This window comes from Tachypleus tridentatus, chromosome 13, assembly GCF_004210375.1.
Source record: "Tachypleus tridentatus isolate NWPU-2018 chromosome 13, ASM421037v1, whole genome shotgun sequence".
Taxonomy (NCBI): Eukaryota; Metazoa; Arthropoda; class Merostomata; order Xiphosura; family Limulidae; genus Tachypleus; species Tachypleus tridentatus.
The window spans coordinates 241,538,088-241,551,718 of record NC_134837.1 but is presented as its reverse complement, the minus strand read 5'-3'; the positions used below and the strand labels follow the sequence as shown (position 1 = coordinate 241,551,718).

At 34.5% G+C, this 13,631-nt stretch overlaps 1 protein-coding gene across 1 annotated transcript in view; it reads left to right on the top strand.

Moving 5' to 3' along the window:
* The window catches only part of Grp170 (hypoxia up-regulated Grp170 co-chaperone protein), a 65,508-nt gene that overhangs the window by 26,073 nt on the left and 25,804 nt on the right, over positions 1–13,631 (top strand). The window contains 3 exon segments of the mRNA XM_076482567.1: positions 1,121–1,158; positions 1,161–1,306; positions 4,066–4,200. Coding sequence (XP_076338682.1) covers positions 1,121–1,158; positions 1,161–1,306; positions 4,066–4,200 — 319 coding nt within the window.

The window sequence follows — 13,631 nt, the reverse complement described above, 5'->3', positions numbered from 1 at the left end:
TTTAAGTGGTCAATGCTGTCATTGTTCTTACCCAAAATTGTTAAGTAATGAGTACATTTTATGATAAATCATTCTGGTGAGATTACTGTATGTTGTGGCCCTATGGACTTAAAATCTTTAGATACAATGTTGATTCCTTGCAGTGGATAGGGTGCAGATATCCCATTGTGTAGTGTTGTGCTAAAACATACTTTCAATTTTGTTTTGCATTACTAGTTATTTTTGTGTAAGTGACAACTGTTATAGAGGGTGAAAACTATTTTCTTATTGTTTGTATGTACATATAGAAGTATGTTTATTTCATGCAATTACACAAATGCTTGTAACATAGTCTTTTTTTATAGGTGAATAGACCTTCATTACAAACAGCATAGGTTTCTCAAACTGTTGCATGAACATTGTGCATCTTTAGACTTTGATACTTTGCATTAAAAAAGAAACCTTTATAAAAGATTTTGCACACTTGGATATTTGTAACTCCAACTTGTGTCACTTTGTTGTTTTCAATTTTGAACATACCAGCACAAAACTAAATACGAATAAGAGAAGACTTAAAATTTATGTGGGTATTTGGTATTTTAACACATGGTGCATGTACTTACTTGTATGTGAAATAAAATAGAATTTGATCAGAGAAGACATAAATAAAAATCATTAACCAAAGAAAAATAAAAACTGGCAAGATATTATATAAACTACAACAGGATAGTCTTTGTAAAACTTTTCCATAGTCACTCGTTTGTGGTCTGAGGAGTCCTTGTAATAATAATAATAATAATAAAAAAATTTATTAGTCAAAATCATTTACTTTTATTACTTAATAAATGAGCAATGAATATTACAGCTTGTTTCTTTTTACCACCTAAATCAATTTAACATAAACTGGCCAATTACTGAAGCTACTGAATGCAACAAACATGTTTTATTTGTTGGTGCTGACATTTACAAAATATTTGAGGTCCATGAGGACTCCAGAAGACTAGTGCAAGGTTAAGTATGTGAAAAGAAAGGGGGGGGATTTAAGAAACTTGTGTTGATGCTATAAAAGGTTTAAGGATTTTTAGGGGTGCAAATACTGTGCAAACATTATTACTCAGTGTCAACTCTTTACTTTTGACAGCTTTGATAGATCTCTTGGGGGGCTGGAAATTCAGCTTCGTCTCGAGACCACTTAGCAAAATTATTTAACGAGCAGAAAAAAACATCAAGTGATGTTTTCCAGAACAACAGAGCACTTTCTAAGTTGTTTAAAGAAGCTGGAAGAGTAAAGAAAGTTTTGAGTGCAAATCCAGATCATTATGCACAGGTGAGTTTTTGTGTGAAAGAAAAAAAAATTACAATGGTTAAAATGTTAATATAGTGGTTCAGGTATAAGCTACTTTTTTAATACATCACTTTAAATTTTGAAGTAAATTTTATAGCTTATTTCTATAAAAACAAAACATTTTGGCATTGATACCTTACCATTTTGTAACATTAAACTTGGTTGTTTAATTCTTGCATTGCTTTTAACTAATATCAACTGCATACCATACACTTATTGATTTAAAGAAAACAAACCTGTCTGTTTAAAAGTATAGGTTTATATCTTCTAATGACCAATCATCTCTTGAGAATATAATTCTTAAGGTTTTGTTTCTTAAGTGATTGATCTTCCTCCTGTATCTCTGATTTTTAAAGTAGGTCATAAACTATTTACATTAAATACAGATCAGTAACATGTTGTAAAAAAGTAATTTTTGGTTTTGTAGGAAAGTGATTAGTTAAGTTCCTATGTAGGAGAAGAGTAGAATTTGTTGGGAAGGTTAGAAGACGTGGGAATGAACCAAAGATCTGAATATCTTTGTGCACTTAGACTTTAATTTTGTTCCTGAAAATGCTTTTCATATTAAGTGATATTTGCTTAACAAGACATCACTTAAACCTTGTTAGGTTTAAAGAATATGGTTGACAATGACAAAATATTTCAATGACTGAAATCCTTACCTGTTGAATATTATTGTTCATTGTATTCACACAGTGTGAATAAATAAAAACTGAGTTTGTTAAAAATAGATTTACATTGATTAGCAAAAACATTATTTAACTTGTCCTGATGTCTGTGTCTATTTTTAGCAAGAAGTAGTAGCTACTGCAGTTTGGTAAATAAAGTACTTAAGAGAAGTGTGTGGATGTAATAAGGCTTATCTGTAGAGGCACATAAGAAAGCACTAAAATATCACTGTTTTATTTTTCTCTTCTTTCTTACTTCTATTATTTTCATGACTTTTGAAGGCCACTTCTTAGAATACAGTTTTAATGAGAATTTTCAACAAATATCATTTTTCAACTAAACCTAAATAACTTAAGTATGCCTATTTTCCACATGCACAAGAAATGTATAATATGCTCTATGTATAAATTAAATACATTAAAAATGTTCAAAAATAAAATTAGTCAATACACTTTCCATTTTAAATTAACATCTTCAAACAGCAGCACATGGAAAATGATTTCATCTGAAATTATGTTACCTACTTATTCAAATTGATCATATAATGCACTGTCAGTTTTACATTTCATAGACTGTTGAGACAGGTTAAAAAAATTAGTAAAATTTTGGAATATAAAAGATATTTTTAATGATAATACTAATGAGATATTCTTACAATTTCGGGTGACAAAATTTTTTTTTTTTTTTTTTCCCGTATGAAACTTTTATCTTAAAATTTGTTTCAGTTGGCTGTTTCTCGTGTTCATACGAGAAACGGTTACTTATTTATATTCCAATGAACACTTCCCATCATGATTAAACAAAAACATTTATATCATTTAGTGTTTCCTTTTGCCTGATTGTTTTTTACTGGTTATTTACTGTAACTTGTGTTCTGTTTTTCTCTTAATAAATATTATAATAACTGTAGAAAATATTTTTTTCTTCCATTCATTTACTTTTATTTTTAATCCATATTTTAATAATCTATACATTTTATATTCTTAGTTTTAGAAGGCAATATAAAAAAAAAAAATTATCTAGTGTAATATTTGCTGTCTAGGTGTTCTCTCTTCTCTAATTTATTTACCACCTCTTTAAGAAGTATGAAATTTTAAACATAAATCAATCATTATAATATCATCATTATTCATGAAAATCATAATTTTTATAGCCTTTAATTTTATTTGGTTACAGACCCATGAAATAGAAAATCAGAACCTTATTGTCATGCCTGTATTTTGCATCCTCTGTTTTAGAAATTGCCAATAGTTCTTTCTGACATTCAATACTGTATTATTTATAAACAATAGAAAACCAGTGTCTGCCTATCAATTGATACATTATATTAAATTGTTTGCTGTAAAGAGAACAGCCAATTTTACTTTCAGTTCAAGCTTGATTTCCATGAAAAACACATTGAACTTAAATGAAGTTTTATCAGTTTTGGTTGCATACTTAGAAAGCTAGAAAGATTGTGATAGTTAATGGAAATTGTCTGCTTTTTGCATTTTATAATTCTTTGTTCTCTAGTGCATTATTTAGCACAGTGCATTTGTGCATGTGTTTATATAGAAGTGGGATTAAGTTTTATCAACAGCAAACAAAATAAAATACTGAGGTAAATACTTTTTCTTGATTTTTCATGTGTATTCTTTACTTGTAAAAGTAACTAAAATGTAAACATTAGAAACCTATGTTAGATTAAATAAAATAAAGCATAATAATTTCTTAACAAAGTATGCTTGTGAGTGACTGCTGTTTGCTAATTGATTTAAAAATCTTAATATAGGAATACCATTTAGTCATGATTCATGGGGCAATGAAGCAATAAAATTTAAGTATAAACATCTTTAGTATACAAATATATTGGCTTACAAATGCTCCTTTGTGGAGGCAACCATAAGTGTCTCTTTATATAGGTAGTTTTCACCTTTTTCACAGTCAGTTCAAGTTTTACTTTGAGTATAAAGCTACTGTGTAACACTATTTACTTTACGGGGCAAACAGTTTTTTTTCAACTTTCAGTTGTATATTAACCAAAAGATGTTTGCCTGAAAAAGTATGTTTAACTATATATAATATATTTCCAGGTGGAAAGCCTGTTGGATGATCAAGACTTCAGAGCTTCGGTTTCAAGAGAAGATTTAGAGAGACTCTGTGATGATGTTTTTGAAAGAGTTGCAAACCCTGTTAAGATGGCTTTGGAAGCTGCTGGCATGACAATAGTATGTTGAACTATTTGTTTAGGATCTTTTTTTTTCTGTTCTAAAAAAAACGTTGTAAGCTACATTTGTAGATAATTTTGAGCATAGACATTTTTAGTTTATTTGCTGTTCTTTGATCACTTCTAATTAATTGTAGAATTTGATCACAAATATTTAAATGAATATGTATTAAACAAAGAAATTTAAGGACACCATGTGAAATTTTGACATAAGGTTCTTTTAAACTATTTTTATTTTTATGGTGAACTTTAATAAAATTTACCATTGCATAAGGTATTCTTAGCAAAGATCATAAATGGTAACAACATCATATACATTGATTTTTATGGGATGTAACATGTTCAGTGCAGCAGAAATATATCTCAGACTAGTGGACAAAAGAGAGAAACTTCTACTTTGTTTTGTAACTTCAGTGTTTTATGTAAGTGCTTGAAAGTCCCCAAAATTGTTCAGGTTTTAAAATAGCAAGTGAAAAAATCTTTGAAAAATTCCTTTTTAGAATTTCTTAAATATTCAGTAAAATCAAGTTCTTATGCGAGAAGCCATAAACAATAAGTATTTGGAAGAACTGTAGCTTGGTCTGTGTGATAGCATTAATTAATTTCCTCTAACTTCCAGTGTAATCTACAGTGATGAATGTGTTATTACAGTGAAATAAACTCCATTAATAGGCTTTTTTGTTAAATAGGATCAACCTGATATTCTTGGGACTTTTCTTACTACATTTCATGAAATTGAGGTTGAAAGCATATGCAAGAACTAGCAAGAAATTTTGATAGGTTATGCTTTTGCACTATGATGATGTATATTCCTTCAGTGAAGATCCCCTGTAACCTGCTTCCATTATAATTGCTCCCCAGTTTTATAGCTGTATGTTTGTAGACTCATGCTACTAAAAATTGGGTTATGATACCCAGATATTCCATTGGATACCTTTTGTGCTTGATTCTAAACAAACTAAACAAAACAAACCATTATTAATACATATACACCATTCTGACTGAATGACTTTTATTTTAATTGTTGAACATTTTGAATAGATATTTACTGATATGCCCCAAAAGTGTAACACCAGTTAAAATTAATTTGTAAAAGAAGAGCCTCTTGGTGTGTATTCCTGTATGTGGTGAGGGGACCTCTCAGGGGAAGGTTCTTTTCTTTCTGGTTACCTTCTCTGGGATCTAAACATCCACCCATGTGTTTGCTGTGCCTGGCGACCCGTGAAGGGGAGGAGAGGATCCTGGTGGTTGAGGGGTCCAACCCTAACACACCACTTTGGCCTTGAATTCCTGTAGATGGGTGGCCTTTGGGTGGCCCCCCTTGGGTCAGTCGGCTGGTCCACTTGAGCTAGAGTCAACCAAGTACCAGTGTTGGAAGTTCTCAATGACTGTTGTGGACATTTTGTCTGATGCTGGTGTTTGGGTGTAGTGCTCATGAAACCCTAGCATTGCTGCAATGTCCTTGCATGACATTGTAGTGCATCCCCTCATAGGGCTCCATGGTGGGTGGGGTCAATGGGTACCGAAATTTTCTTTTTTTAATGGATCCTCCTACAAAAAATTTAAATAAAATAGTGAAAAAATAGTCAATAGGTAAACCATCACGTCTTGAAGACTCCGAGCAGCAATCTTCAACATCTGTAACACACGTACCTCATTTTCTTATTACATTCTCTTTCAGAAAACCTTTAGGGCGTATGTTCCCCTTTTTATTCAGAAGGGACTAGAGGGACTTGCTGGCTTTCCAAAGAAAGTAAAGAAGCTTCAATCTGGAGACATATTGGTTGAAACATCCACATCCCAACACAGTGATCTCTTGAATTCAAAGGCAATTGGGGATGTACCTATTGAGGTTACTCCTCATGCTACCTTGAATTCATCATGAGGAGTTATTGTTGAGAGGGACTTGAAGAACATCCCCAAGTCAGAGATTCTTGCTGGTCTCTCCACTCAAGGAGTTTCTGCAGTGAGGCGTATCTCCACTCGCAAAGATGGAGTTACACTGCCAACAAATACCCTCGTTTTGACATTTACTTCATCACATACACCTGCCACCATCAAGGCAGGTTATTTAAATTGCAGGGTATGGCCATACATTCCAAACCCTCTCCTGATTTTTCCAATGTCAGAGGTTCGGCCACTCAAAGACATCATGTTGTGGTTCCCTAATGTGCTTGTTGTGGTGGCAAGGACCACGATGCCTATGAGTGTGACATGGACCAACGTTGTGTCAATTGCAATGGTTCTCACCCTTCCTACTTTCGTTCTGGCCCTAAATGGTTGAAGGAAAAAGAGGTGCAGCATTTGGAAACGACTCATAACATTAGTTATCCTGAGGCTCGGAAATTGCTGTCTGCCACTTCATCTCGGACATGTCCTGTGCACTTCGTTCCACAACTACAGTGGGAGTGCAGACAGATCTCTGTGCCTTCAAGAGAATCGTTTTCAAAACAAATGAAAAGCCTTTTGACCTCCATGGTTAAAAAGGTTGATGAATCAACTTCTACACCTATCTCTGTTCCTCCCATACATTCCAACAAACCCCAAGAACCACTACTTTGGTTTCAAATAAACATTTCTTCAGATACATCTTTTTTTTCTCCCACCCCAAGATGCAATCATTCGTACGCATCCTCAGTCACTGGAATCCCCTTCCAACAACAAAGACCTGCCCAGTTGACCCAGGGTAGGATCCATGGAGGTCGATAAACCTCCTCCGAATAAGGACAAAAGACATGGTCGTAAACAGAAGGGTTCTCCAGCCACTTCATCTACCTGTCATTAAAAATGGCTACCTTGATACAATGGAACTGTCGAAGTTTACGTTATAATCTGGATGACATCAAAACACTAATTGCTTCATACCATCCTGTATGTCTTTCCTTACAAGAAACATGTCTGAAACCTGCCGATACAGTCACCTTTTGGCAGTTTTCTCTGTGCAGATATGACAGGCTGTGTGATGGACGAGTACATGGAGGGGTGCCACTGTTGGTTAATCAGTATGTGCCCACCCTGTCTTTGTCACTCAACACACCCTTGGAGGCCGTAGCCATCTGTGTTTCCTTGGGTCATACCATCACTGTTTGTTCTTTACCTGTCACCTGGAGAGATATATAATCAATCAGACCTTGATGCTCTTGTTGAACAGTTGCTGTCATCTCCCTTTCTAATCCTGGGGGACTTTAATGGACATTATCCTCTCTGGGGAAGTGCTGTTATTCATAGGAGGGGTTGCTCTGTAGAGCATATGCTCTCTGATCACAACCTTTCTCTTTTCAATACAGGTTCTTTCACTTATTTTCATGCACCTAGTCTGTCCTTTAATGCTATTGATCTCTCGGTTTGCTCTCCTTCATTATTCTTCCATCTTTCATGGAAGGTTGACAGTAATCCACCAGGCAGTGATCATTTTCCTGTACTTTTGAGAGAGACTGGCCATGATTGGTACTACCCTACCTGCGTGCCCAGGTGGAAGCTGGATCAGGCAGACTGGTCTACTTTCACTGTTCTCGCAGAACTTAATCCTGCTATCATTAGTCAGCCATCACTAGACAACTGTGTGGCTGCGGTAACTGACTGTATTATACAAGCAGCTGCTCAGTGTATTCCTAAAACTTCAACACATTTTCCACGATATCCTCGTCTGTGGTGGAATCCTGCCTGCCACATTGCACAGAAGGCTCAAAAACGGGCCTGGGATACTTTCCGTAGATATCCCACACTTTCAAACCGCATCGCTTTTCAGGTGGGTAAGATGTCAAAGCCAGAAGGAATCTTGGATTAAGTTCACAATTAGCATATTTTCTACCACCAGTTACAAAGTCTTATGGGACAGGGTTGGAAAGGTCAGTGGGCACTACAATTCTGTTCCCCTCTCAATCTTACCTCTCTGATGGCCAAGAAGTAGCTGATGTCTGGAGCATCGCTGATACTCTAGGTGAAAGCTTTTGCCAGGTATCTGGCACTTCTGCTTATTCCTCCACCTTCTTGGCCATCAAGACTCAGGCAGAACATTCACCTCTTGTCTTTTCAAACTGACTCTTTTTTTACTGTAATCGTCCCTTTACATTGGTGGAATTGAAAATGGCTCTTCATTTGTCTGGCAGTACATCTGTTGGACCTGATGATGAACACTATGACATGCTACACTATCTCTCTCCTGCTTCTATTGATATTCTTCTAATTGTTTTTAACCAGGTTTGGCAGGAGAATGTTTTTCCTAATGCCTGGTGCCAGGCAATTATCTTGCCTTTCTCTAAGCCTGGGAAAGATCTCAAGATTCCTTCAAACTACCATCCAGTTGGTTTGGCGAGCTGTCTCTGTAAGTCCTTAGAGAGTCTTGTTTGGTTCCTCTAATCGAAAAACCTCTTCTCGACCACCCAGTGTGGGTTCCAATGACAGCACTCCACCACGGACCACCTAATTCGACTTGAAACATCAATCAGAGAAGCCTTTCTCAAATGACAACATCTTGTATCAATATTCTTTGACATTGAGAAGGCTTATGACACAATATGGAGGTATGGCATTTTGCGAGACCTCCATATATATATATATGGGTTACATGGCCATTTACCCATGCTTATTAAAATGTTTTTAATGGAGAGGAGATTCAAAGTTTTTGTGGGTTCGACACTTTTCCGTCCTTTTCTACAGGAAGTAGGGGTCCCTCAGGGCTGTGTTTTGAGTGTCACACTTTTCAGTATAAAGATTAATGCCATCACTGAACAACTCCCTCTCACTGTTGCAAACTGGCTCTATGTTGACAACTTTCACATCTCGTGTCAGTTGTCGAACATGAGATATATTGAGCAGCAATTACAAACTGTCCTCAATCGTGTACTGAAGTGGACCATGGCGAATGGCTTTAATTTCTCTCTCTCTAAAACTGTTTGCATGTTCTTGGGGCTTATTTTTGACTGTAAGCTGACCTTTATACCACACTTAAAGCAGCTACGGGTCAAATGTACAAGAGCACTGAACATCCTCCGTGTCCTCTCTACCACCACTTGGGGAGCAGATTGATGTTCTATGTTAAAGATATATCGTGCTCTTATTCAATCAAAACTTGACTATGGTTCAATGGTTTATGGCTCTGCTAGACCCTCGGCCTTACAGATGCTGGACCCCATTCATAATCAAAGACTTCGACTCTGCACTGGGGCTTTCTGCACTTCCCCAGTTCAGAGCTTATACATAGAATCTCATGAATTTTCTCTGCACCTTTGCGGTTTGCAACTGTCTTTACTATATTCTTTGAAACTTCGTTCCTTACCAAAGCATCCCACCTGGGGATGTGTTTTCCTTCCTCGGTGGGCCATACTTTTTCAGAACAAATGATCTGCCATTGCTCCGTTTGGCCTTTGCATTCAGGCACAATGGGATGAATTGGGTCTGTCCTTGGATAACATTGCAGAATCCACTGGTCAGCCCATCCCACCATGGCTTATTACAGTCCCCAAATGTGACCTTTCTTTAAGTCATCTGAGAAAGGCAGATACTTCCGATTGGAAATACGGTCTTTTATTTACTGAACATCTTTCGAATAATCATTCCATTCCAATTTATACGGATGGTTCCAAATCAGGTAACTCTGTGGGCTCTGCCATGGTTTGATGCAGTTCTGTGGTTGTGCGCAGAATCCCCTCTACAGCTTCTGTGTTCACTGCTGAACTGTACACCATCTCTCTTGCCCCGGGTCATATTGAAGCTAAGCTGTACTCCAACTGCTCTATTTATACTGACTCACTTAGTTCTCTACTGGCCCTGGAATTGCTACACGTTGGCTCACACCCTGTTCTCGCTGATATTCAAAACCGACTGGCCCATTTCTCATTAATATCTACTTCTATCCAGTTTTTCTGGATACCAGGCCACATTGGTATTTGCGGGAACGAGCTTACAGACACGGCAGCTAAATCTATCTGCTCTGGTACTATCACCACTGTGCCTATTGCATACATGGACTATGGTCCAGTATTCAAGACTCGGCTCCGTGCCAGCTGGCAGTCAACTTGGAGTGAGCAATGTGACAACAAGTTTTTCCAAATAAAACCCTATATTGGACTTTGGCCATCTAGCTTCTGTAAGATTTGGAAGGAGGAAGTTGTTCTTACAGTTGTCACAGTTTTTAACTCATTGTTTTCTTTTATCTGGAACTGATGCACCAGTGTGTAGTTTGTGTAACACTCAAATCACTGTAAGCCACATTTTACTTTCTTGCCATTGTTACGACTCTCAACGACTGCATTATTTTAAACATGTTCTGGCCCAAAGTTTGTCCATAATATGAGACGGTGTTATTGGTGATGGTGACACTGTCCACCTTGATAAAGCTTTTAGTTTTTTAGTGGCCATTAATCTTTTTAATGTCATTTATGTGTTTGATATTTATTCATTACACCATTTAATTGTGGTTCCCTTTTAAGAGTCTCAATCTCTCTAGTTTGATTTGAAATTGGAAAATGGCCATGACATTAAATAACTCGACACCAGGACTGGAAAGGCAAACTTCAGGTGACTAAAGCTGCTGTTTGAGCTATCCGTTTGAACTACCTGTTAGTCGTCCTGGCGAGTTATTAATACAATTTTGCTGCATGACTTTTAACATTTTTATTATTTTACTTTTTTATACTGGCTATAATGACACATAACCTCGAACCAGGACTGGAAAGGCTAACTTCAGGTGACTGACGGTGGTTCTTGTTCTAACCTGCTAGTCTTCCTGGTGGGTTATGATCATTACCATTATGCTACAGAAAGTCCTTTACAACTTCTATTACTGTAGTTTCTCTCTTAACATTGTAGACTGGATGTCAACATTGATTTTATGCCATTTATGTTTTTTAATTGCTGTTTTGTTTTTACCTTAATTTCCTTTTATGAATTTTAATACATTTACTTTACTTTTACCTTTTTACTGGACGTTTGGCACAGATAGCCTAGCTGCTTTGTGCCATAAAACACTAAATCAATCAATCAATCATTGTAAAAGAAGAGTACCATGACTTGTTGAAAACAGCAGTTTAAAACTAGAGTTTTGTATTGACAGCATTGAGAAATCTCTGCCTTGAAAAACTAAGGAAAATTTCTAAGCATATCCCATGTAAACAATTTATTGCCATTTGATTTGTTATTTTTAGCAGTTTGAAAATGCAAATTACAAATAATAATTTATGTGGAAAATATGTCATCTGAATATGATGATTATTAAGTTAATATTTAGTTGTGTTACACTTGCTTAACTGGCCTAAAAGTGTTAAACTGGTCTAAAGTTCACCCATTTGGCTTTTTTAAATATCTTTTATTGCCTCAAACCCTCTTGATGACATTAAAAAAAGTTTTTATTTGTTTGACATTATTTAGTTTTGTTTGTCAAAATAAAATAATTCTTGAGCTATTTCATTTAAATGCTTAAATACACAATTATTATGAATGTTAGCAATATTAAATATATAATTTTCCTTGCATATGAAACTGTGTAAATGGCACGAACGCACACCACACACACCTTTCATTTCAAATTATAGTTAGCTAAATCATTTCTTGTCATATTTATAATTATTTAACCGTTTACCTATTACATTTAGTGCATGCTAAATGGCAGTGAAAATGCTGTTTGTGCTGTTTTGTAATGAATAGATTCTGAATTATGTATTATAAGCACTAGAGAAAAGTAGTCTTATTCTTTACTGTAGTTTTTATAGAAATAAAATATGTATACATCCTGATATGTAACATTTATTTATCAAGTATTATTTTATGCTGAAACATAGATTGTAAAATAACTTTATTTTTTTTAATCTAACTTTTAGATGGTTATGCTTTTTTATATATTAATAAAACAAGTTATATCTGAACTTTTTTTATTAGATAACAAAAAAAATATGTAAAACCATGTTTTTAGAATTCACTAATTGAGATCTATTCAGATGTGATATCAAATCTTAATTTTAACACTGGCTTTTGTAAACACCCAAACTTTTTATGATCTTAGATGCATTTTTTTGTAAATTTTGTGCACCTGCTGTAGTTTCTTAGATCTTCTTCCAATTAGCCTACAAAATGATCAAACAAGTTTATGATTGATTTGATAAAAAATTTTTGGGTTTGTTTAAACTTTGTATTTTCCATTAATTAATATATCAACATAATATTGCTTGAAAGTAAAGGATGTCTTATTGTCTTTTATGAATTATCATTATTTGATGCATCTAATGTGTCGCCTAAACTGTTTTGTTTTACTCTTTCAATTTTAATCAGAAGTTTTCAATTTAATGTTGAAACATCGATATGAACTCTTTCATGTTTTTATGACAACAAAACATTTATAAGTATGACTTTTAAATACGTTTCAGTATGATACTTATGAATTAAAAAGTACGTGCTCTTGTAGTTGACTTCAAATTGCATACTTGTCATAAACTGCATGTTAGTTTTGAGAAGACAGTTGTCAAAATTAAACGAATTAGAAAGGAAAACTGAAACTTGCATAGAACCTGTGTAGATAATTTAGCTGAGTTCAGCAGAGTTTGCTAAATGACCATTAGCTGTATGAAGGTATTTTGTATGTTTAGCAAAGTATAATTTGGCAACTTTCTTATTACGATATTTGAAAATGTGGCTTGACTTGTAAATTAAGCTTGGGGACTTGGTAGGCCTCTGTATAAAATTTATATAGAGTAGGCATTTTATTAAGTAAACATGTTATCTTCAGCTTAATACTGGGTACATTATATTAATATTTACATATGTGAGAATAAATTTGACTTTAAGTAAAAATTGTGTCTTTTAAATTCTACTGGTATTTATTTAGCAATTTGAACAAGTTAAGTTTCCTAACTATTCTTACAATATAAAAATAATAATAATAATCTACAAATTTAAAATAGGGTTCACAAAAATGTTTTGACAGTCAAAATGAAAAATATAACACTTGTTAGTCATTAATAATATGCAAAAAAGCTATTTTGTTTTGTTAGTATTTTTGGTGGATTAACTGCTTTATTTTTTTAAATCATTAAATAAACTGGCTTTGTATGAGCTGCCTTTTGACACTACTCAGACGCATACTTTTTCTGCTGTTGTTATTATTATTATTATTATCAATTATTAAAAGGCAGGTTGTATTAGGCCAAGGTTATTTAAAGCCACATGTTCTACCCTTCTAAAATGGTCTCACAATGTATCATATCAACATCCTCATCATTCTTCAGTACTTTGATACCTGCATGGAAGCTGGTAACCCCACAAACCTTGATCTTCAATGGCATATTTTAAGAAATATCCTGTGAGATTTCACATGCTCATTATGTTCCAACCTTGGTCTGTTTCTTTAATATTCAAGGATTTTACTGAATTTCAAATGAATATGAAAATAAAATTAATCTCCCCCAGTAGTTATATTAGATAGATTGTTGATCAGATGAT